The sequence below is a fragment of the Phyllobates terribilis genome, unplaced genomic scaffold (assembly GCF_046119375.1).
Source record: "Phyllobates terribilis strain yellow unplaced genomic scaffold, ASM4611937v1 Scaffold_1__5_contigs__length_1240528914, whole genome shotgun sequence".
Classification (NCBI taxonomy): domain Eukaryota; kingdom Metazoa; phylum Chordata; class Amphibia; order Anura; family Dendrobatidae; genus Phyllobates; species Phyllobates terribilis.
The window spans coordinates 452,676,619-452,703,289 of record NW_027362761.1 but is presented as its reverse complement, the minus strand read 5'-3'; the positions used below and the strand labels follow the sequence as shown (position 1 = coordinate 452,703,289).

Below are 26,671 nucleotides of genomic sequence, written 5' to 3'. Positions count from 1 at the left end.
ACGAATGGGCCCTTGGGTTAACAGGTCCGGGCGAAGAGGCAGTGGAAACGGAGGCGCCGCCAGAAGAGACACCAGCGTTCAATACCACGCCCTCCCCGGCCAATCCGGCGCCACCAAAATTGCCGGAATTGGTTCGAGTTTGATCCACCGGATGAACAGAGGAAGCAAGGATACCGGCGGAAACACATAGATCAGCTCGAACTGGTCCCACGGGGCCACTAGAGCATCTACCGCCACAGCTTCCGGGTCCCTGTACCTGGACATGAACGTCGGAATCCTGGCGTTCAGCCTTGATGCCATCAAGTCCATCTGGGGAGTCCCCCAACGGGAGCACAGCAGTGTAAAAACTTCCGGATGAAGGCTCCATTCTCCGGGATCCACCTGCTCGCGACTGAGGAAGTCCGCCGTGATATTCAGCACTCCTGGGATGTGAATCGCGGAGATGGCTGGGACCCTGGACTCAGCCCATACCAGGATCCGAGAGACCTCCATCATGAGTCTGGAACTCCTCGTCCCGCCCTGATGGTTGATATACGCGACCGCTGTCGCATTGTCCGTTTGAATCCGGACCGGCAGACCGCTCAAGGGGACCGTCCAATGTCGGAGGCAGAGAAATATCACTCTCAACTCCAGGATGTTGATCGGCAGAGACGACTCCTCTGACGACCAGACCCCCTGAACCCAGAGATCGTTCCAAACCGCCCCCCAGCCAGTCAGGCTGGCATCGGTGGTAATGACCGACCACCGTGGGAGGAGGAAGGATTTTCCCAGGGATAAAGCCTCCGGATGTAACCACCATCCAAGAGACTCTCGCACCCTGCGGGAGATACCGACACAGCGATCTAGCGAAGCTGGCGATCCGTCCCAACGGGTCAGAATAAGATTTTGGAGACCCCGTGAATGAAATTGTGCAAAAGGTACCGCTTCCATTGCTGCCACCATCAGACCCAGAAGGCGCATACACTTCCGAAGGGACATCGCCATTGCCGACCTCATATCCTGGACATGGTGACGAAGGTTCGCTTGTTTGTCCGGAGGCAGGGACACCACTGCTCGTACCGTGTCGAAATGCATCCCCAAGAACAGGATTGACTGCGACGGCTCCAAAGACGACTTCTTCCAATTGACCAGCCACCCGAAGTCCTCCAGGTGCTGAAAGGAGAGATCGCGAGCCGTCACCGCCTCCTCCGCTGTGGATGACACAATTAACAGGTCGTCCAGGTAGGGGAGAATCGTAACTCCTTGCCTTCGAAGGAGCGCCATGAGCGGCGCCAGAATCTTTGTAAAAACCCTGGGCGCCGAGGCCAACCCGAATGGTAGGGCCACAAACTGGTAATGGGCCTGACCTATGGTGAACCGCAGGAAGCGCTGGTGAGCCCTGCCGATAGGGACATGTAAATAGGTGTCGCGGATGTCGATCGACACCAAAAAATCGTGCTGCGACAGGGCCGCCACGACGGAGCGAAGAGACTCCATACGGAATTTCCAGGTCCGGACATGCAAATTCAAATCTTTGAGGTCCAGAATAGGGCGAAACTTGTCCTCCTTTTGGGGAACCACAAAAAGGTTGGAGTAAAACCCCCTAACTTGGTCCTCCGGCAGAACCGGAATCACCACACCCAGCTGCAGAAGAGAGTCGACCTCCCGCAGCAGTGAGGTAGCTAGCCTCGGCTCGGACGGGATACGCGACTGACGAAACCTGTCCGGGGGTCGAGAATGAAACTCTATGAAATAACCTTCCGACATAACCCGCGTCACCAAGGCGTCCGATACGCTGGACGCCCAAATAGACCCGAATTGTAGCAGACGACCTCCCACCCGAGAGGGTTCCTGGCGTCAGTCCGCCCTAGCGGGCTTTTTGTCAACCTCCCGCTTGTCCTGACGGAAATGTTGTTTCCAGGGAGTACGGGATTTCTGGGAGGTCTTTTTTCCGGAAGACTAGGGACGATCCGATCTCCAAGAAGGCTGACCGAACCGACCCCTGGGCCGAAAGGACCGACAACCACTACCGGCACTTGACTTGCCGGACGTAGAAACCGCTGCCTTTCGCTGCGGCAAGGCCGTATCTTTGGCCTTGGCCTTAGCAATCAGCTCCGTGAGGTCCGAACCAAACAGCTGACTGCCCTTGTACGTCAGACTCAGCAAACCTTGTTTGGATACTGCGTCTCCGGTCCACTGTTTAAGCCACAGTGCTCTCCTGACAGAGACGGCAGAGGATTGAGCCCTGGACATCACCGAAGTAGTATCCAGCACTGCGTCCCTGCCATATCGGGCCGCTTCTTCCAAGAGCTGGAAGAGACTTTCCACTTCAGACAGCGGAGTTCCATCTTGCCATGCCGTCCGCAGCTGATCCAACCACCGCAGCGAAGCCTCACCAGCCCACATGGCCCCCAAGGCCGCTCGGAATCCGTGACCCGCGGGCTCGTAGATGGACTTTGCCGCTAACTCCGTCCTTCTGTCCAGTGGGTCCTGAAGACTCGCCTTCCCTTTAACAGGAAGCAAAGAGGATTTGCTCAGCTGAGACAATGGCACATCCACTTCAGGAGAGGGGACCCAATTAGTGATCGTTTCCGTGGAACAGGGATACAGGGCATCAAACAACCGCAACCCTTGGAAACGTTTATCCGGACACAGGCGTTCTTTCTCCACCGCCTTGTTAAGTTCCTCGTGCATCGGCAGCGTCGAGCGAGCCCGACGCGACTCCTGATACAGCCCGGCCGATTTGCCAGGGCGCCCCGTCACCTCTTCAGACAGTTGTAACGCTTCCCGCATAGCTTCAATAAAAGCGTCTACGCGGCCCGAAAGCGAAGCAGAGCGACCCCGCCGATTCTCTTCATCAGAATCGGAGATCTCACCAGAAGAGTCTGACGGCGATTCTGAAGCCTCCGACGCACTGCGCGGAGGAGAATGCGCCGCCACAGGCCTGTGACGCTTCTTGCTTCAAGACGTCGGTTGGGATTTAGCAGAGACCCAATGACCCAGGAGGTCAGACAGACTGTCAATGGAGCGAGTGAGCGCCTCCACCTTAACATCACTGAGACCCCAAACTAGCGTCGAACCTGACGCTGTTGATGACCCCGGCGTATAAGATACGCGTGACCGATCCTGAAGCGGACCGGGAGAGGAGTCCGCGCCCCGTGGTCCCTGATCCGACATGCCCCCACACAGTTGCGAGCGTCGCGGATAAGGCGGTAATAACCTTACAATGGGTAAAGTAACCAAGGATGTGTGAATTCCACTACCACAGCCTGTTCTTGCACAAAAAATCACCCGGCACTGAAGGGTTAAAGCTCCTCCTTAGAAGGAGAAAAGCTACCCCAGTGGTCTGCAGAGCAAAAGTTAACCTAACAGACTAGAGAGAAGCACCCTCTGATCCCAGAAGGGTGCACCTCCAGACAGGGTTAACAGCCTGATGGGCCAGACCCCGTTCAGAAGGGGTTAATGCTACTGATCCACACTACCCTTTTTGTGAGGTGTGCATCAGAGCCATCTCAGTAGGGAAGAAGCAGCGCCGTATACAGCACACCCTGTCAGCTAGGATATAAGGAAAGTGCTCTGCGCTGTAGAAGGAACTTTCTGCCTAAAAGGCAGGAGAGACTCACCAGCTGGAGTAGAGACTGCTCTTCTCGGTGTGATGAGAGCGGGGAGCAGGGAGTAGGAGATGCTGCACGAGGATGGACGCTGGCCGGAAGAAGAAGGGGCTGGGACATCTCCAGCGCGCGCTTTCCCGGCACTTCCTGTCACGAACTGACAGCAGAGAGACGCTAAGCCACGCCCCCCGCCGAGCTACAAACAGAGCGTGCGAATCCTTCGTTCCTGCTCCCCTGCCAGCCGAGGATCAAACGCTGCATGCAGAGGAGAAATCCCTGCAAGCCCGAAAGAAACAGCAGTCACCACAAGACACATATGCAGTGACAGCGGCTGCCGCAGCAGCCACTGAAAGCACTCAATAAGAGCACTTACCCAGCTGAGCGCCACAGGGACCCCCAGGGATGTGTGGCGCCGTGGCCCTTGCTCCCCCCCACGGCAGAGCGCACAGGGACCCCACAAGAGCGGTGTGCGTCTCCGCCAGGGAGCGCCCTGTATCCCCCGGGGCCAGCAGGGTTCTGCGGGGACCTCCTTAGGGGGTACGGAGATCCGCCAGGGGAGGGTCAGGGGTCCCACCAGCGCTGAGACCCCCTGAGACCTCTAGACCACGGGGGGTCCAGGTCTCCGGAATAAAAATAAGAAAATCTTCTGAGGAGCTGCAAAGGCAGCGACTATCCTCTGCGACCTCAAATTTAAAACTGAGGAACATGGGAGTAGGAGGAGCCTAAGCTGGAGGGGCCGGTCGTCACTTTTTATAAATCTGGGGTGAACTATCCTGTGGGGCTCCGCCTACCCACTAATAATGGATCTGTGTCTCCCTTCCTTCCCTTCTGCTGCTGAAAGTGGCCAGTTTTTAGCTCTTATTATTTTACTAGATGGTGGCCCGATTCAAACACATCGGGTTTTCTAGAATATGTATGCGGTACACCGGGCGCAATCAGCACAGCGGTTTTTAAATTTGGCGCCAATATCGCTGATTCGCTGATTGGTCCCGGCCGCGACCAATCAGCGATATTGGCGCCAAATTTAAAAACCGCTGTGCTGATTGGTCGCGGCCGCCGGCCGCGACCAATCAGCGAACCGTGTTACTGAGGGACAGAGAGCCTGATTAAATTTGGCGCCAATATGGCGAATTGTATTAGTGAGGACCGGGGAGCGGCGCTGCGTTAGATGAGCGGCTGCTCGCAGCATCAGTATCCCGACCGGCGGCGCCGCTCCCCGGTCCTCCCTTCACACTTGATGTCGAGAGATCAGCGGGCCAAGCTGCTGATCTCCCGACGGTAGCCGCATGGAGGTCAGCGCCGCCGCCCGTCAGGGTACTTGTGCTGCCAGCAGGCGGGAGATGAGCGGCTAGTGCCGCTCATCTCCCTGCTGCATCGCCGCTGACCTCCGTAAGGCAGATGAGCCGCTAACGGCCGCCATCAGCGACGGGGGATTTCCTGGACAGACAGACGGGATAAGACGATTATAAATATTAGATTCCCCACTGCTGCCGAGTAGTTGGTTTGTTTTTTTTCCTTACAAAATCTGCCATACTGTTTCAGAGATATGGGCATTTTCATTCAGAGCGCCCTACATGCTAATTTCTATGGTGGTAACCAATGGGGTGTTAATTACTGGATCCTCTGGGGGCGTCTGTAAGCTGCGCTGTATAATTACCGTGTGAACAACGCCCCCTTGGTAAAAACTATAAAGATTAGCATAATAAGAGTGATAAATAAAAAGGGCCATATTTTTGGAACCATATAGAAAATTTTTAAGAAAATAAGTATGGAAGATGTAAGCTCCTACATTTGCAATAGTGCCAAGAGAAAAATGTGCGTGCAAAATAAACTGCAAGCAATTTCATTAATAACAAATGTAATTCCACAAAGAGGCTTTCTCCCCATCACTGTCACTCTTTGGTAAGAGCAGCACGACACAGATCTAGTTAACAGTTTACTTTTTTTTATCCATATAGAAATACGATATTGAGAATAGTGTGGTCTGTTTTATACAAATGTCCCAGACAAGTCCAGGACATGACATCTCACAATAACACCACTATTCCACACAAGACTGATCAAATTAATAACACTTGTTACTTTGTGTTATACGTGTCTTATACACAGATCCCCAGCAGAGAGCCTCTGTATAAGGTCACTAATAGCTGAAGACAGCAGAACATTGTTCTCCGTGTTTATTGGAGCATAGCACCTGGACGAGGGGAGCGAGCGCTTGGTCCCAACACCACATTAGGACTCCATGTACAATGCACTCGGACTGCCTAGGTAGAGCATAAAGTTACCATCATGTCACATCTACTACGTCTGCTCCCTCATCTCGGTCTACCCCCTACCCATGCTCTCCATTCTGCAAATTATATAATACCCACATCCTCCATAATCCGAAACTCCCACTTCCGCTTCCAAGACTTTTCTCATGCTGCAAAAGTTCTCTGGAATGTGCTACCTCAAACAATCCAATTAATTCCCAGTGTCCACAGTTTTAACCCCTGTCTACATGTGATACATGCATACATCCAATGTTAGGTCCCTGTGTATGATGTAGCCTCATTAGCTGAGCCCGCACAATACACAGCCAGGGCTGTGGAGTCGGTAAGCCAAACCTTCGACTCAGACTCCTCAATTTCCATGACACCGACTCCGACTCCCTCATACATGGCACATGTTTAAGTGATAAATTTACGATAGGACACATTTTTCTCAGCTAAAAGTCTAGACCCTTAGATCAGGAAAGGACATTTCATAACTTTCCCAAATTCTTATGAAAAAATATTCCCCACAAGCTGCATTGAACTACTGTACCCAATTTATTATATATTTTAGGAGTCGGAGTCGGTCCATTTTATACCGACTCCAACTCCACCAAAATGGGCACCGACTCTGACTCCACAGCCCTGTACAGTAGATGCTGGCTGTTTAACATTGCTTCTGCTAACCAATTCTGGGAACACACCATTGTATGTGTCCATTTCCCTCACCCTCGTAATGGCAGTGCACAATAATGATGGACTACCACGGAAGCCATGCACTTTATGTATAAAAAAAATGGTGTTATTAAAAAAAAGCACTCATATATTTTTTCTATGGAAAAATTAAAAGTTATATCTGTTAGAAGACGGAGGAAAAAAACAACAGGGCAAAAACGGAAAGTAGCCCTCTCATGAAGGGGATAAGTGTACCCTAATAACACAACTTTTTAGGCTGTCCTATCACATTACCACATTGATCTTAATTCTCTCAATTCTCCCTTCCTACATGTTCCTCAGAATCTGGTCCTTTTATCATCTGTTCCCATACACTCCATGCACTCAATAGCAATTAGTACCTGGATGTAGACAGATACTGGCTGGTGACCGGTGCCTGTAGCTTTACATGAATACCCTTACTTATTATAAAAATGGCTGAATCGTACACTAGAAGCTTTTTTTACGTTTTCAGTAACTTCCTTATAGATTGTAAGCTCTTGTGAGCAGGGTCCTCCTCTTCCTCCTCCTCCTCTTTTAATTGTTGAATTATGTGTTATTCTGTAATGACTGATATTGTCTGTACATCTTCCCTGAATTGTAAAGTGTTGTAGAATATGTTGGCGCTATAGAAATAAAATTATTATTATAAATCTGTGCCTTAGTCTGTGCTTGAATTCCCAATAGGCATTAATGGATAAACAACTTAGAGCAATAGTAATTAATAAAAGTATTTTTTTTTGCTTCATGAAGCAAATGAAGCAAGGACGCGCCCATCTATTTGGCACGTGACCGCATGTATGCAAATCATTACTCCCAGAGCTGGCACTGGAGAATCCTTACAGCGTGCAGTGCGCGCGATGTGAGGATTCATAAGTCTGCAGTCACACAGAGTGAATGCAGACTAGTAACCTAAGGCCAAACAACCACTTTAATCCCCTGAACCTCTGACTGTCACTGCTAGTTAAAGTTTATCTTCTCCTTTTTCAGATTTTGTGCCATGACTGCCCTTCTGGTTCTGACCGGCTACCTTGACTTCTCTCACCTCCGGGTAGCTCCTTCAGCCAACAGCTCTTCTGTGGAAGCAATTCAGTGAACCCTGTTGTATGACCCTTGGGAGCTTCATGCCAATGTGAAGGAGATCAGCTAAAATGGGTGATGCCGGGGTGGAACAGGAGCGTGGCCGCGGCTTCCGTCTGAGTCATCAAAAGTTCTGGTGTTCTGTATGCCAGAAATGCATAGTAGCATGGAGGCACTTGCCGCAGAGCAGATGTGCCAAACTCATTAAGTGGAGTGTGCCTCTTAATGATTTCGGCATTGTGTACTCCAGAAAGACTTGCACAGAGCGAGAGTGCGCCACACCATTATTGATGAATCGGCCCCTATGTTTATTTACATAGAATATCTGTAGTTTCAAAAATGACTAATATTTTTCTGGTACCACTGATGATTAACTCTCCTGAAGCTGCTCCTGGCAATAAAAATCGGAGTTTCTGCCCAATCTAAAGCAGCAATATAGTGCAGACCTTAGAAGTCTTTTTTTGGACAATGGTAGAAGAGCACTGACTCCATATTCTGATCAGGCTGCAGTGACGGTGGCTATATACAGGCACATATGGAAATACAGCAATAGCCACATAGAGAAGTGCTGTAATAGTTGTGATAGATACTAATTAACCAGAGAATTCAGCAGGACTCCGGCTGACGCAGCATTTGTGAATGAGGCTCAGTGACACGCAGAGCTTGAATGATATCTTCTGAAAAAGGTAAATATTTAATAGGATTTTTTACAAGACTTGGCATCAGGTTTCGCTCTGCAAATTAGATTTGGCAGTAGACTTGGCTCTGTAAAACAGTTTTGTCTCTACATACAAGTGTGCACATTAGACTTGATGCCAGGCGCATCACGCAATATTGAAGAGGCGGGGGAGTCCCGAGTGCACTGGTGCTCACAGTGGTCCCCCTCGTTTCCTCTTCACACCCTGCACAATACTTTGCCAAGTTTTGATATGTTCATACTTTTTTTTTCTTTAAATAAATGGTGGGTGAGAGATTTATTATCATCCTGGGATGTTTCTAAGACCAGCAAATCAGTTAATACTTGGGTAATAAAAAGGATTAGTATTGATATGCATGATCCATGGTGGTATAGGATGGTTATGGGTTAGTATCCAGTTGGGTAATGTACTCTACAATGGGATATTTGTTCAATCTCTGTTCTCACATTTGGTAGATAGAATTCCCATATCAGACAAAAAAACAACAAAACAAAACACAAAAGCCGCGATTATTACCAAACAAACCTGTTAAGTGAGAAAATGATGTCTGCCTGCAGGAGCCACTAGGGGGAGCTGACAGTATTATGAGTTATACAGCATGCTACAGACCTACAAATACATTAGCATGCAGTGTGCTTGTTTTTTTGTGACACCAGGGCTTTTCCAAATACTAAGAAACCCCCTCCCCTTGTTTGCTCATAAACAAGACAGGAAATGAACATTAAAGATTTTGTTTTTTTTCCACAATTGAGACAATTCTGCGGGTCCCACTGCTGGGTCAACCATCAATTACTAAAATAAGGGGGGGCTTCGGAACCCCTAGAGATCAATTGGCCCCATATTTATCAGACATGTATCACCCATCCTGTGCATAGGTAATATAATTTTAAGACTTAACCAGGATTCCTCTCAATTTGTAGCACTATAATAAATTAGTAGAAGTAAATATAACTCAGCTACAGTATAATCGTATTACATGTACTAATCTATTTGCAACATTGTTATATAAAACCTGTGTCATACCTTTGAATTTACAACACATACTTAACAAGTTTGTGCCCTTTTTTCTGTATGTGCAGAAGTTGTACAGGATTTCCACACGTAAAGCTAATGGTGTCAACCACCAGTTTGACCAATTTATATTTTAATTGTCCAATGCATCCAAAGGAAAAGAACAAACCAACTTTACAACTATCGGTAAATATTTTTTGTCCACAGCTCTTGTGCGCACCACGGTTTTCATAGTAACTGACTACTCACAAACTTTACATAGTCTGACAAGAAATCATACTCCAGTTTAGATGTTCCCTAATTTCTACAAACATACACTTGGCCTCCCAGTTATCAGATATTTATCATCCATCTCGTGGATAGGTAATACATGTCAATTATGTTAAAAAATGTTGAAGATCAGGTCATTTAACCCCGTTCCTGATCTGACACATTTTTGGATTTTTTCATACATAAAGTTTAAAGAGTTGCAAAAATAACTTGCATATCCGAATGAGAACATTTCTTACATCTCTTTTATCGTGATACCTGGGGCGTAATTTTTATGTTGTCTTCATACTCTCTTTTTTTTCATATTTTTTTCCCCAATATTGGTGGGAAAATATAGAAAATATGTGTCTGTTTTTCACTTTTTTTTATGACCACAAAGGAATACAAAAATACATTTAAAATTTGTTCCCATTTGTAACAATTATTTTTATACATTTTTTCTTGATGTGAGCAGGGCAAGCACCAGCTATTTGGATTATCACTGGCTTATTTTATTTTTATTTTTTACCTGCGTTTTATTTATTTCAAAAATTGTGCTCCCGATAAGGTCATAAAAGATCTTTGGGGGCACTTCAACCTTTAAATATTTTGTTTTCTACTCTGATTGTGCATGTAACTGGGGCTGGAATATTAGCCCCTGTTACAAAGGAAACGTAGCACAGTAGAGCTGAATGTGTTTTGTAAGAACTAGCAGCTCCTGCTCTCTCACTACACGGGTAAGTGCAGTTAGCGCTTCTTATTATTGTAAACACAACGATTGTTCAGCATTATGAATACAGTGGTAGGAAAGGCAGAGACGGTAATAAACCATATGTGCCTTCTCTGTGGAAATGTGACTGTGTCTGAAAGCCGGCTCCCCGCAGCTGCACGACAGTGTGCAGCTACTCTACTCTGCAGTGACATTTTAGAATGTTACTACAAAGTAGAATGTGGACCGTCTGGACATTTATCGTGTTTCTGTGGTCCAGAAGTAGATAAAGAGAAGCTTTCACTGATGGTTTCCAATTGGCGTTGTTTCACTGATTCTGGAATAGTTTTTATTTTTTTCTCCGTGACCCTTCTTTCCAAAGTCATGCCTCCTTTTAATAAAAAGATGCTAATTTTCTCTTCAACCAACTAAGCATATATTACATATTTTTTTGTCACAGAGGTGAAAAACTAAACACCGTAGAGAAGTTCTGTGATATAGGCAGAGTTGGTTGAAAGGATAACTTGCATCTTTATAACCGGGTGGTGAACATAACTCTGGAATGGAGGATCATAGAATAAAAGAAAAACTGAGAATCAGTGGAACAATGGCAATTGAACGAAGGACTCCATTTAAATTAAAAAATCCAAGGGTAGGTGCTCTTTGAACAACAGTAGATAATTGTAAGATTAGGACCAGGATTCCTCTCCATTTATAAAACTTGGGTAAGTTTGCAAATTTTAATATTTGTTCAGGGTACAGTAAATGTACTAAACCGTATGACACACTGTTAAATATTGATTTACAGTGAGCATCTCCCAGCCAGATTATGCCAACAGTCAAATTGATTTTAGCGAGCATTTAGACTACTATACATATGCCATCCTATTAAAGTTGTACACTTAATCCTTTTTTCTGTCCTCGATATCCAATATACATTAATCCCAAGTCAAATTCTATGTAACCAATTAGACAGTCTGTATGGTAGAAATTAACTGAAGAATTGCTCAGCTACATAACAATGTGAAGAATGAACCAGCTAAATCCTCATTAAGTGCAGAATCCTTCCTAAAGAGAGTGTGCATTAAAGCATCAGTGTCACTTATTCCGAGGATCCTTATCACCCTCAGGATGAGTGTCACAAACACGCAGCAATAATGAGAATTAACAAGCAATAAGAAGAAAGACCTAGATGTGTAGCTATGAAGTCACTATTGTATTACATCTTAAGAAAAGTACTTTGTCCTTTGCAATGTATTCCTGCAACATTATAATCTATTTGTAACCTTGTTATATAATGCATTTACATTCATGACACATCCTTAACAACTTCAAATCATTTTTCCACAATGTGCAGAAAGATTTCAGTATTTCTGTAACATGTAAATGGAATGCTCAGCTCTGTTTTTTTTTATTGTCTAATGCATAAAAAAAGATGGTAGTAGTTAAAAATCTCTTACTGGTTTGTGTCTATAGCTCCTGTGCAGACCTTACTGTCTCCATAGTAACAGACTACAAACAAACTTTGTGTAGTCTGATTCTGCAGTCATGCTTTTTTTTTCTGCCCCATAATTTTTAAAAACATACACTTAGCAAATTTGTAATACACTCCTCAACATTGCAACACCAAGAAAAGAAAGTTGTGTAATCATGGAAAACAGGATGGATAGACAGGTTAATGATATGCACATGTTAAAAAAAAAAAAAAAAAAAAACGTTCAAAACATCTCGATATATTCAGTATCAAGTGTGAGTTCTAAGTGAAGAAATACAATATGCGCATTTACACAGATGGCTGCTATCAATGGGGTTATTAATGGTTGTCTGAGGATTGTTCTGCCGCGCTGAATGCACAAGGTTATATAGGGAACGGATGGACTACAGGACCAAGACCAATAACTTGGAGTTATTCAGTTTGGAAAAACGAAGGCTTGGGGGTGAATTTATTACAATGTACAAATATATGAGGGGACAGTACATAGATCTTTCTAATTATCTTTTTACACTTGGGGTCATCCTCTACATCTAAAGCAAAGAAGGTTTAAATCATTCATAGAAGGTGATTCTTTACAGTAAGATGCTGTAATGGTTAATTCACTAATTATTTATAGGTTAAGGAACATAGATCCAGGGATATAGTCTGATTGTGGAGCTGGGAAGAAATTTTGCCCTAATATGGGGCAATTAGCATCTGCCTTATGGGGATTTCACCTTCCTCTTGATGAAAATGTTAGATCAGGAGTGGGGAAACTCCAGCCTTTTCTCCAGTCTTTGGACAGAGTCCTGGGGACTGCAGTGCTCGGGCCGGTGACCGAGTTCCACCAGCCCTTTAATTTCTTCTTGCACTGCGGGCACAAGCACGCAGCATTCACTACTGAAAGCTGCGTCACATGAATTGAAGGATTACGTTCTGACGCTGGCCAGTGCCAGTGTCAGAATACACTCTGTGGGCAGAGCTAGGGGGTGATGTGCTCCCGTCCCACAAATGTAGACAGCAGTGCAGCCCCAGCATCTCCTCTGAGGTCTCTGCTGTAGCCCCAAGGTCTCTTGTGAGGTCTCTGCTCCTGCCTCAGCATCTCATGTGAGGTCTCTGCTCATGCATCAGCATCTCATGTGATGTCTCTGCTCCTGCCCCAGTGTCCACCGTGATGTCTCTGCTCCTGCCCCAGTGTCTCCTAAAATGCATATGCTCCAGCCCCAGTATCTCCCACAAACTGCAGTGAGCCATCCTTTACAAAAGGTATCAAAGAGAATTGACTGTGCTCCAGAACGACGCAAACCTGGAAAAGTAGTTGCGAGTAGCAACATGATTAACACCACCTAACATCACACGTCGCACCAAAGAGAAGCAGTTCAAGCCATCACATTAGGGGCGAGTTAAGGAATTATTTGACCAAATACAGAAGGATCATTTTCAAGATATTAATTTTGTGCAGCCCCTGAATTATTGTATAATTATCCAAATGTCCCTTGGCAGAAAGAAGGTTCCCGAGCCATGTGTTAGGTTATGGGTTGAACTCGATGGATTTAGGTCTTCTTTCAGCCTTAACATCTATGAAACTAAGAAACTTGGACATGCAAACCATGAACATTTGCTGCTGGCAGCTTCTTTAGCAATTACCGACCAATGACATTGCAGATGTGCTAGATGGGAGGTAAATCCGGAGATGCTGCTGGCCATGGTAGCACGTCTAGCCCACACAAGCTGCTCATAGCAGCAAGAGCAATATGCGGCCTGGAGTTATCGTGTTTTCCATAATCACATGACTTTAACTACTTGTGTCAAGGTAAAATATATATATTATAGAAAACCAATTAGTTTCTTTTAATAGATTACCTAATCAGTGTGAATTAACATAGAGATGATGGAATAATCTATGTGTATGTATGTATGCAAATGTGTATATGCACATGGATTATGTTAATAGTTAATGAATATATAACTAACAGCTTCTGTTCTAATTTGTAGACATGAACAACTAAATTATTTCCTGGGAAAGACGTATGCATGTGCATGGCTGATAACAGAGAGATTCATGTCGAGTTGGCAAAGATGGCGCTGAGAGACAAACTCATCCCTCCCATCGGAATTCCTAAGGCGTTACTCAGACCAAGAGATACATATACGAACAAATTACAGCGTGCCGAGTTATCAGAAAAGAGCAATAAATTTTACTAATCCCACCTAGAAGGAGAATACTATATAACCTCATGTCTACGTAATAAAGTATATGCCATTTGCGTGGTTCAGTCTCGGAGTGAAGTTTTTCAACTCGAGGGGAACTCTAGGTCTCGGGGTGCCCATCACCGGGACTGCTCAAAGTGAGAGCCTGATCAACTCTCATCACTGAATAAGGTAAGTCTGCAGATTTAATGAATCCGTAGTGCTTACTCTTATTTTGAGAGGTGTCTAGATTGGCCCTTAGGGACAGCCCCGTGCGACTGGGCGGGTCCCCGCTGTGTGATTCCAAGAACTCTAGTGTGTAATCGCTTCTGGCTAACTGCTGCTCTGTGGTAGGCGTCCCGTCCCATTAGAAAGATCTTTGTACGCAATGGCGTACACGTTTACACTTGAGAATTTAGGAACATTTCTTTGTTTATAATGTGGGCACGCGGGGTTAAACAATCCTCTATTAAGACGTGGAATACGCAGGGAGTGAAGTTACTGATAAGTCGTGTATTAAGACGTCATTAGGACGTGGGCACGCTGGGTTAACTTATCCTCTATTAAGACGTGGAATATGCGGGGAGCCAACTGCATCATTAAGTCGTATATTAAGACGTCACTAGGAAGCAGGTGCGCGGGGTGTTCAGTGCTTCATTAAGTCGTAAAATAATTAATTCAGTGCTTGGTAGGGAGTGTAGGGACCTGTTACAATTCTACTTGTGTATCAGCTGCCTGGTCTGATCATAAGTCTAAGGGGATGGGACACCTGGAGCCAAAATCATGAAAAAACTAAAGACATTGTTTGAGTCGCAGGGGTCGCTCGAGCAGGGGCTACAGGACCCCAAAGATATAGTTGATAGAAGAGAAGGAAGGAAATATGTAGAGAAAACCAAAAGAGTAATGTCCTTGTGTGGGTTGTACCCGGGGGGGAGATAGATTACAGTATGAGATGTTGAATGCAGCAATTTGTGAAAACGGGTCAAACTGGAAGATAATGAGTTGCTGCAAAGTGAATACATGTGGAAAAAGGTTGCGCTGAGTTTATCGAAAGAAGGGAAAAAGTATGTGCAGAAACTTAAACAGTTAACTAAAATATGCGAGCTACCAGATAAGGGCCGGTTACAGCTGCTAGAATGGCAACAAATTATGAAGAAGAAAAAGGGCAAGCTAGGAGATGAAGGATTGTTACAAACAGCTTTGGCTTTATATAGAACAGCAGAGAATTTGTCAAAAGAAGGGTGGGTGGAGGAAGAAAATACGGACAATAAGGGAAAGACGCTATGTTATGTGTATTACAAAGATACTGCTGTCCAGTCACCGCCCTATAATGGCGGCGCAATGAATTGTTGGGGGTGTTCTAATTGTGGCCAGCAGAATCCAGTGTCAGCAGATTATTGTGTTGCATGTCACGCGCCCCGTCCAGGAGGCCCACACCCCTTGCTACTACCCAAGCCACTCCTAGTGACCCCATCCTCATCTGTTATACCTATGTCCGCCCAAAGTTTCAACCCTTCCTGCAGCGGCCATGTTGCTACACCCATTGCATCACCTCCGGCCTCTGACCAGATGTGCATTTCGGTGGCGGCCATCTTGGCGCACCCTTCCTGTAGTGTGATTCCTTCCGGTGGCGGCCATCTTGGCGCACCCGGAATACAGGCCACAATACACACTACACCCGGAACATCAACAGCAACTTTTACACCTATATCAGTGTGTCCGGTTGTCACTCCGGATGGTGTGCACTATGTCCCAAAAGACTATCTCCCTCTCTATCCTCATTTGCACAGCGAAGCTCTATTTAATAGTCCGGAGTTCCGGCAGGCCCTTAACCGAAGGAGAAATACTATTGAACCGGAGGAGCCGTGGGATGAAGAGATCATCATGATCAGTGTGTGTCACAACTTAGATCTACAATCTACAATATTCTGAACTATGTTGGAACAAGGAACCTTACTTCTATTGCTCTTCCTGCTATAAGTTCAGGAATGTATGGATTTCCTATGCAAGCCTGTGCCCAAGTGATAGTCCAAGCTGTATGGGAGTATAGAAGATTAACTATGTTGGAGGAGATAAGACTAATCAGCAATGACTATCATAAATCTCAAATTCTCACCCGAGCTGTGGAAAGTGCCACAGCTATATCAGACTAACTCAGCCGCCAGATGATCTCATAAGAAAACCCGAATGAACCGTTTCCTGGACAAACAAGTCCACCGCCTGTTGCTATGTTGCCGGTATCTCCCTCAACATCTTCTCAGTCAGAATCTCCAGTGCCAGATTACCATAATAGATATGTGGCATTCACACCTTCACAAGTTTATTGAGTGATTAGTCAACTACCTGACCCAGACAGACACCCTATGGCGTTCTACAGAAGAATCAGACAAATTCAACAAACTTATTCAGCCTCTTGGAAAGATCTTCATGAAATCACTAGCATTAAAGCGGGAGATGCCTTCTGGCCAATAGTTCAAGTAGCTCTGAATGACAGCCAAGTGACAGACAAGGAGACTTACCAATCAGGAGGAGCTTTTTGTCAACAACTTCAGCAATGGGTCAAGGAGCAGCCCACAGACTCATCTACCAGTGTATTGGACTGTACTCAAGAATCAGGGGAGAATGTCGAAAAATTTTACACCAGAATCCATACTCTGTTTAAGGATCCAGGGTTCGATGAAGGTCAGAGGACCCAACAGAATCTGCTAGTCACTTCATTTGTTAGGGGACTCAGAGAGGAAATCAAAGTGAAACTTAAAGACTCCAGGCCAGAATACATGGACATGTCCCCGCGAAAGGTACTCCTCATTGCTAAAGCTATAGAGAAACAAATGTACAGGACTGAGTTTAAGACTAAGGGAACCAATCTGTTACCGGTTTAACCATCCAGGTAATTTCAGAAGAGGATGTCCAGAGCAAATAGGGAATCCTTTCAATGGCTCGATGCCACGCTCCTACAACCCGCAATTTAAAAGAAGAGATTCTCCACGCTACCAAGGAAATCCACTGTACTCCCAACAAGAGTACAGACAGCCATCACGGCAGCCACCACAGAGAGAGTATGAGACAATGCCAAGAGAACCTGTGCAGAATTACAGAGACCAGCCACCGCAACAGATGTACCAAAATAACAGGGACCCACCACGCCGGTTTGCGGGGGAAGACCAGAATTATCCCGCATAGAACAGTGGCAAACCTGTGCTCACCTTGACCTCAGTTTAAAAAGCCCTCAGTAAATCTGGACTGATTTCTACTGTCAAAATTGATGTAAAGGACAGAACTTTACCTTTCCTAGTAGACACGGGTACAGCCAGATCAGTAATACAGTCAAGAGATTTTCCCTATGAATCGTTTATATCTGATGATTTCCTTTCATGCGTGGGAGTGGATGGAAAACCACACTCATCCCGACTAACATTTCCATTGCCTATTGGGAAAGAACAGAAGCTGCTGGCCAGATTGCTCGTTTCAGACACCTGCCCGCTTAATTTGTTGGGAGCAGATCTACTCCAGAAGTTAAATGCTCAGATATCATATGATGAGAATGGAATGCATCTAGATGTCTCTACTCCATTATCATTAGAGGAACAAACAAAGGTACATGCCCTCCCATTGTGTGTCATCCAATTTGCAACAACAGCCACCATACCACAGCATTATCTTGACTGGATACCACCTGAAATCTGGTCTCAAGATCCTGATGATATAGGCCGGCCGCCTGTCCCACCAGTCCAAGTTTTCCTGAAAGAAGGTGCACGGATTCCCACAGCAGCCACTGAAAGCAGCCCAAGAAGCGTCATTAGATGCCCAGATCCAAGAATTACTCAAGAAAGGAGCATTAATTCCCTGTGTTTCTCCTGCTAATACTCCATTGTTTCCAATGAAGAAGAAAACTGCAAGAGGAGAACCGGATAAATTCAGGATGGTGCAAGATCTGAGAGCTGGGAATGCAGTTACAATTCTGGAGACCCCAGTGGTGCCAAATCCACATACATTACTCAGTGAAATTCCCCCTGAGGCAACGCATTTTACAGTAATCGACTTGGCAAACGCCTTCTTCAGTGTGCCTCAGCATCCAGACTGTCAGTATCTTTTTGCTTTTACACACACAGGAGTACAGTACACCTGGACCGTTATGCCTCAAGGAGCTCAGAACTCCCCTCATCACTTCACACTGGCCTTAACTACCTGTCTCCAACCCTGGAAGAGTGAGAACCCTGTAGTCACATTGATACAATATGTCGATGATCTACTCCTCTGTTGTCCCGACGACCAAACTTGCCACAGGTTCAGCTATTCTTTGCTCCAATTTCTGGCCACCATCGGATGCAAAGTTACTCTGCGAAAGCTATAATGGTGTTGTACCAAAGTTGTGTTTTTGGGTCACTGCATATTCCAAGGTACCAAGCATCTCACTGAAGAGCGGAAATCTGCCATCCGTGACATCCCGTACCCGAGAACTGTCAAACAACTCCAAGCTTTCCTGGGAATGGTCACATACTGCAGGCAGTGGATCCCTAACGCGTCAGCTCTCATGCAACCTCTATATGATCGGGTCCACTCTTCTGAGCTTGACCTGCATTTTGACCAAGAAACTTAAGATGCAATGGACCAGTTGAAAGAACTCATCATTTCAGCCTCTGCACTGGGGATTCCCAACTATGAATTTCCATTCTTTCTATTTGTCTCTGAAGCGTGTGGCCATGTCTCAGGAGTTCTGGCACAAAAAACATGGAGGCCATATGAGACCCATTGGATATTATTCCAGTAAATTGGATCCAGTGGCGCAAACAGCTCCAACATATCTCAAAGCAGTGCTGGCAGCTATGGAACTCCTCCACAGAACAGCAGATGTTGTACTTGACCATCCTACAATTATGTTAGCCCCTCATGATTTGAAAGCTATCCTTGCACAAACCCAGCACAACCATCTATCTATGCAACGTCGTGTCAGAATCCAATGTGAGCTCCTTTTACCAGAAAATATAGCTCTTCGGCGATGGACTGTCTTGAACCCCTCCACTCTGCTTCCTCTGTCAAGGGGGGACTGCTCTGAAGACTTAGGGGGGTCCTCAGAAGACCATGAATAACCTGATTCGAGTGACCATGATAGCCTTGAAGTCATGAAGGCAGAAACCTCTCACCTACCTACTGTCTCTGAGCAGCCACTGCCTGAAGCGGATCTGATACTGTATACTGACGGGTCCAGATACGAGGAATATGGAACTTACCATACCGGATATGCGGTGGTATCCACACCAACGGTTGTTTCTGCTGGACCACTGCCATCTTATATGTCAGCTCGAGAGGCCGAACTGTATGCTCTGACCGAAGCCTGCAAGTGCGCAGAGAGTCGAGTGGCCAATATCTACATGGACTCGAGGTACGGATTCGGGATTGCCCATGACTTTGGCCTGATATGGGTCCTGAGGGGCTACAAGACAGCCAGTGGAGCTCCAATCCGGAATGCAGCGCCAGTGAAGTCTGCTAGAAGCTCTGAAGTTACCTAGGCAAGTGGCTGTGATCAAAATTAAGGCTCATGGGAAACTGAATTCAGAGGAAGCCAAGGGGAATCATCTGGCTGACATTACAGCAAAAGCAGCAGCTATGGAACCAATATTTCCAGAGGAAGCAGAGGTGTTGGGGGGTAAGGAGGTGTTTGTGCTTACCAGAAGTCAGAGACAACGAGGGGATGAGGAAGAAACGGGAATAAGAAATTTGGGGTTGGAAGAAGAAGAGAAGGAAGATGAAGAGGAGCAAAGACTGGAAGAGAATTTGACACACAGGACTTAAGTGGACTGGCAGAATGCGGTAACGGAAGAAGGAAAACAAGGATTGATCGGACGGGGAGGAACGTTTTGTAAAGACGGAATCTGGAGAGTGGGAAGAAGAATATGTCTGCCAAGAACAATGTATCCTGCAGTGGTTCAGTGGGCTCATGGAAAGGTACATAGAGGGAAGAATCAGATGATTTCAGCTATCAATAAACTCTATATTGAACCCGAGATCTCAGCTCTTGCTACAAACTATACTAGGAGCTGTGAGATTTGTAACAATTGTAATCCCGGAAGAACAGAACATGTGCCAAAGAAGAAACTGGCAAAGTCACAGTATCCTTTCCAGAGAATCCAAATTGATCATATGCAATTACGCAAGGGTGGAAGATATGAATATGTTCTGGTGGTGGTGGATATGCTTTCCGGCTGGACAGAAGCATACCTAGTAGCCAACATGACTGCTAGAACTACAGTGAAAAGGCTTCAGGCAGAGCTTATCTGCAGATTCGGGATTCCAGAAGTGATTGAAAGTGATCAAGGACCCACCTTCACTGCAGAAGTTACCAAATCAATCTGGGAGATGATTGGGGCGGATTTGGGCCTGCATACTCCATATCATCCTCAAAGTAGCGGCAAAGTTGAAAGGATGAATGGCACTTTGAAAAACAAAATTCTTAATGCCAGTAAAGAATGGTCACTTCCATTCCTGGAGGTGCTGCCTATTGCCCTATACTCAGTCTGAAATACCCCGAGACAACCCACAGGGCTCACACCATATGAGATCTTGTTTGAGGGGCCACCTAGAATGGGTCGATATTACCCAGAGCAGCTTAGTTCAGGGAATGATAAGCTTGTGAATTTTGTTGTCGGACTTGCTAAAGAGTTAAAACTAACACATGCTACAGTGTACTCTTCTATTCCAGACTCAGATCTTGAACCAGGTACTCACAGCATCCAGCCTGAAGATTTTGTCTGGATAAAGAATCACGTGCGAGGCACACTGGATGCCAGATTTGAAGGGCCCTACCAAGTGCTGCTTACATCACCTACGGCTGTGAAGGTCGAACATCATGGGTCCACGCATCCCATTGCAAGAAGGCGGTCTCAGACCCACAACCTTGATGTTCCTTTTTCTGATGACAGTATCTGGGGGGAGCCTTTGTTACGGTAACACGTGCATTCCAAACAATTATTACTAAAGAGAATGATATTCCAGTTTTCTGGTACAACACTTCCTTGAATGTGATGACATGAAGATTAGGATCAGACTGGAGGGCAAATGGACTGGGGAATGTTCCTTAACTAAAGCAATAATGTTGGTTTACCTTATATCTGAGTCCCAGGAATCCAAAGAGGAAATAAAGGCTGCGTTTGCAGGTACATACAGGGCCAAGAGAGAAGTTAACCCCAAAGGAAGTTTTGACCCTCGTATATATATTGATGTTCTCGGAGTGCTTAGGGGGGTGCCCGACGAATTCAAGGCCCGAGACCAAATGAAGGCGGGATTTGAGCCCATAATACCCAAAATAACTGTTAACAAGAACATATATTGGATAAATTACATATATTATAACCAACAAAGATTTGTCAATTACACCAAATATGCCTTACAAGGGATAGCTGACCAACTAGCACCCACATCTACCATGGCTTTCCAAAACAGAATAGCTCTGGATATGTTACTTGCAGAGAAAGGAGTGGTATGCAAAATGATAGGTGAGCATTGTTGTACGTATATCCCAGACACTACCGGTCCCACAGGGAAAGTTACTTAAGGCCCCGTCACACTTAGCGACGCTGCAACGATCCCGACAACGATACGACCTGTCAGGGATCGTTGCTGCGTCGCTATGTGGTCGCTGGTGAGCTGTCAAACAGGCAGGCTCATCAACGATCAGGGGAGCAGCGACATCGTGGAAAGAATCTCTCCACGATGTCCTGCTCCTGGTTACGAGCCTGCTGAAGCAGGAGCAGGCTGGTAACTATGGTAAACATCAGGTTACTAGGGGCACACAAGCACCTAGTAACCCGTTGTTTATCATGGTTACCACTCTGCTACGGTGAGCGGGAGGTTACCGCTCACTTTAGCAGGCTCGTAACCATGATAAACAACGGGTTACTAGGTGCGCGTGTGCCCCTAGTAACCCGATGTTTATCATGGTTACCAGCCTGATCGCTGCTCCCGCTGGTCACACACAGCGATGTGTGCTGACCATTGGGAGAGCAACGACCAAAAAATGGTCCAGGACACTTTGCAGCGATCAGCGACCTCACAGCAGGGGCCTGATCGTTGCAAAGTGTCACACATAGCGACATCGCTGGTGAGGTAGCTGTGGCGTCACCAAAACCGTGACACAGCAGCGATCTCGCTAGCGATCTCGCTATGTGAGACGGGGGCTTAAGGCTCTCAAAATCTATGAACAAACAGTTCCCCTTAGAACAAAAGTGTTGTACCAAAGAGATTACCGGAAGTAAATGAGTTTGTAAAGTTAATATCCATATTTCTGTGTTAGGGGTGGCCTTCGATTACCCAGTCACTAGATCTTTTAGGGTCTCCATCCCTTTCCTGTAGGTCTTCGTACGAGTTAGATTTAGGAATGTCGGTGGGTCCGTCTAAAAGGGACGGGGCGCCCGTCACATCATAGGGTTCCAGAATAGCCTTAACATAGGGTCAATTCTTCTCCCCCTCTGATTTTTAGCATATGGATATTAAAAGCAAATAACTGATTTTAGGGGGGTCTGTCAAGGTAAAATATATATATTATAGAAAATCAATTAGTTTCTTTTAATAGATTACCTAATCAGTGTGAATTAACATAGAGATAATGGAATAATCTGTATGTACGTATGTATGCAAATGTGTATATGCACATGGATTAAGTTAATAGTTAATGAATATATAACTAACAGCTTCTGCTCTAATTTGTAGACATGAACAACTAAATGATTTCCTGGGAATTATGTATGCATGTGCATGGCTGATAACAGAGATTCACGTCGACTTGGCAAAGATGGCGCTGAGAGACAAACGCACCTCCTCCCATCAGAATTCCTAAGGCGTTACTCAGACCAAGAGATACATATATGAACAAATTACAGTGTGCCGAGTTATCAGAAAAGAGCAATAAATTTTACTAATCCCACCTAGAAGGAGAATACTATATAACCCCATGTCTACGTAATAAAGTATGTGTGTCACCCTGGCCTGGATGCCACAAATGTTTAAAAAAGCTGTGTCTGAGAGCAAGGGGGAGGTTCCCTAGTTAGTGACCATTAGCATGCAGCACCTCCTGTCCCAAGCCAGTAGGGGGAGCAGGCTGCCCCTATAAAAGCTGGAACTGGGGGCAGGGTTAGGGAGAGCTGGACGACCTGTCTCTGAATTGAGAGGCGTCCCAGAGAAGGAAGAGCCAGTTCAGCTGAAGCTGAGGAGGTCGTGTGGCAGTAGAGGAGCCACGAGCCAGGGACGGAAGGCGAGGTGAGCCTGTCCTGGCTGAGAGAGAAACTGTTCTACCGGACTTGGTGTCCGAGGCTGTTAGGATTCCAAGTCCTACAGCAAATAACCAGCCCGCAGGGGATTGTATGTCCCTTGGCCTAAGAAGCCCGGAGGTTCCGCCACAGCAGAAGGGACCAGCAAAGCTGCACCAGGCCAAGAGTAGAAAGGGACCCAAGTTGCAAGCCATACGGGCGAGAAGACACGGCAAGCTCAGGAACGTGGGCTGTTACACCACGAGGAGGGAATTAGCCAGGAAGAGCACAGAGAGCACGGTAGGCCTACACCCTCACCCTGACCAGAAGGGCTTCCCACTTGTTCTCAGACATCCAGGCCCCCTCCTAGCCGGGACTGTTTTTGGGTCATTTCACCTGTTCAAATAAAGACTCTGAACTGTTTAAGAGGCCTCCGTTTCCTGGCTATTGCGGTTGGAATCATCCCCTCCATCATCTATCTATACTGCCCTGGGCCACACTCCTCCCGTGGGGAGTCATATTATTCAGTGCTGCACATTTACATCTGCCCCAGCGGTCTGCACTGCAGCGGCGGTTATCCATGACCGCAATCCACGGGTGGCGTAGTCGGAACTTACCCTATATATATATATATATCAAAAGACGGTTCCCCTTTAAGCCTGACACCCTGAGCTCGGGACCGGGTCACCACTACTACTCCCCATCCGCATCCAGAGGCCCGGCCCTGAGTACCCCACGGCCCAGGGGGCGAGTCATATGCCATTTGCGTGGTTCAGTCTCTGAGTGAAGTTTTCAACCAGATTAGCAGATTTGGTTAATTAGCTTCTCTGCATGCACTCGGACATCTTTAATTTGGAGGAGAGCAGTTACCTAGTGTATCTTAAATTGGTGAAACCTCCACACTTGGAGTTGCAATTTTAATGTTGAGGAGTGTATGTTACATTGGAGAGACATAGGTCTGTATGGGAGCATTACATGCAGAACAATAGATTTTTAATTTAGAATATCTCCTTAATTATCATATTAGATGCATTTAAGCAAAGCTGTATATTCCCTTTTAAAGATATTGACTTTATATTGATTTTTTTTAAGATAATAATTTTAGAATGTGGTAATAATAAGTGATTTTACCGTATCTGTGATGCCCGCTTGTAATTGGGGTGAACCTGGGAGTATCTGAAGGTCAGCAAGGCTAATGTTTGCTCCAGAACTTCTGAAAAAATCTTGTGCCCATAAAATGGTGGTACATTGGTCCAGAGATCATGGCGGAGTCCACCACAGAAGTAATGCCACATTTGAATGGAAAATGAACAACGTTCCCCCTTCATAAATAAAAAAGAATTGTAAATATTAGCATAAATACAGATCTAACTATATTCAACACGTTAAAATCAGAGGAAATACCATGAAAAGTGATGCTGACATCCAAACCTTAAGTTCTGAGAGGTGTTCCAACAAAACAAATTTGGAGCACATCTCATTTTTTTATGTTTCAATACTGCTGGTAAAATATGCAACAGAACAAACAAATTAAATATGTATAACATTGGAAAAACACTAGTATATTATGGTTTATAGCTGGCAGTCCGCATGATACCAGCTTTGAGCTGATTAATCAAGTCATATCTTATAGTTTGGTTGCGAGGAACATATTCACTAAGAACCACAGTATTTTTTTTCTAATGGAATAGTCTGACAGCATACCTCAAGGAGCTTACGACAGACTACTCTTCACTTGAAGGCAGAATGACCCCTGAATTTCGAGAGATGTTGATTCAACGCCAATTACCGTACACATTTTTTACATTCTATAGTGCTCTCATATCAGTGCAAACCATAGTGTCCAGAGTAAAAGTTATTGTTCCTGTCCCGCTCTTTAGTCATGAAACATTTTGTGATATATCACTTTTTTAGGTGAAACAAATCATCAGACAGCAGTGCTACTCCACTGACTGCAGGAAAAGGCTTACAAGAGTTTTGGGAGAGGTGACAGGAGTGGAGCCTCACAGCTAAAGATAGGGCAGCACGGTGGCTCAGTGGTTAGCACTGTTACTTTGCAGCGCTGGGCTCCTCAGTCAGCCAAGGAGAATATTTATATTTTCTGATGTCACAGCTCTTCTCCTCAGCTCACGGAGGTATGTGTGCTTATGATACTCGTCTTCTGACAGTTGAGTCACAGGTCTCAAGAGTTTTGCTACTCCAGACTGCAACCTGTCCCGACACATGACTAAAAAGGGCTGTCGTTTGAATTACGTGATATGAGCCATTTTATTACATTCTTGGAGAACCCCTTTAAGATATAGTTCAGTAGCCAATACTGTTATATGGTGTTGCAAGGCCTGGTAAAGGGTAGGCTATTAATCTAAAAAATTGCCATCTCCAACAGGTGGAAGACAGTTCTCATGGAGACAAGTCCTTTTTTAAACATCAACCGTATCTGTGTTACTCTTCCAGTAATATATTCTTGCTTCATTGTGCATTTCCAGCTCTACCCTCATTTTATTGTCCCTGATTTATTAAACTCTTGGTTACGGAAGTTGTTCTGTTTCTTATCCTCCAGATCTAGACCTCATAAAAGAAAAAGCTAACAAGATAACGGTGCACAACTGTTAGGCATGACCCGATGGTGCCTTTTTAACAGAAACATTATTGGAGTTGTTCAGGCAACACATTTTGTGTAGATTCATTAGCATTACTAATGGACTTTTATGAACTTCTTCCAGTGTATTATGAAAGGGCAGAGGAATAAAATTAACCACACAACTCCACTCACATAAATATGTATTCATGTGAGAGCATAGGCCATGGAACATCTTTAAGATGTGTCAAGACGTTTCACCTATTACACGCACTAAAACTGATTTTTATGACTTTATGAGGAATTGGCAGATGTTCTAATAGATTAAGATGACCTCATTTCTTCCTGACCAGATCAGAAGATTAGTGTAATTTCCGGGACTTCTTAAATAAAATCAGCCCATGCTATTATGCTGAGAATAATGCATTCTAATATGAACAGAGATTCATCAATATAGATTTTATTCAGCTCCAGGTTTACTCTGCAGCTCATGATCAAACATGCAAAGCCTATTACGGAGGTAGTTATTTCCTTACAATTTATCCATCTCAGACTGCTTATGAAATTTGTTCGGTTATATTATGTCAGGTCACAGTGACCTGCATTCATTAGAAGACATGTGGTTTCCAGGTCCTGTCTGACCGTATAAAGTCAGTCTTGCATCTCATTAATTACACATGTGACCATGAATTTGGCTTGCATGTTTCCTTTATATATACACACACATCATTATATCTAATGATCTGCTATTCTCAAAAAAAAATCCCCAGCTTAATGACCATACGGTATTCAGTGCATTGAAGAATACAGCCATATTTTGCCATACTGTTATAACAGTGCCACACCTCAGTTCAACAACTTCAGTTACCCACACCAAAACGATG

General features: G+C 45.3%; 1 protein-coding gene across 8 annotated transcripts in view; it reads right to left on the bottom strand.

Moving 5' to 3' along the window:
• Positions 1-26,671, bottom strand: part of KIAA0825 (KIAA0825 ortholog) — a 580,812-nt gene that overhangs the window by 425,298 nt on the left and 128,843 nt on the right. For all 8 annotated transcript variants that reach the window (XM_073678443.1, XM_073678463.1, XM_073678435.1 and 5 more), the window contains one exon: positions 24,341-24,531. In XM_073678443.1, coding sequence (XP_073534544.1) covers positions 24,341-24,531 — 191 coding nt within the window. The remainder of the gene's footprint in view (positions 1-24,340; positions 24,532-26,671) is intronic.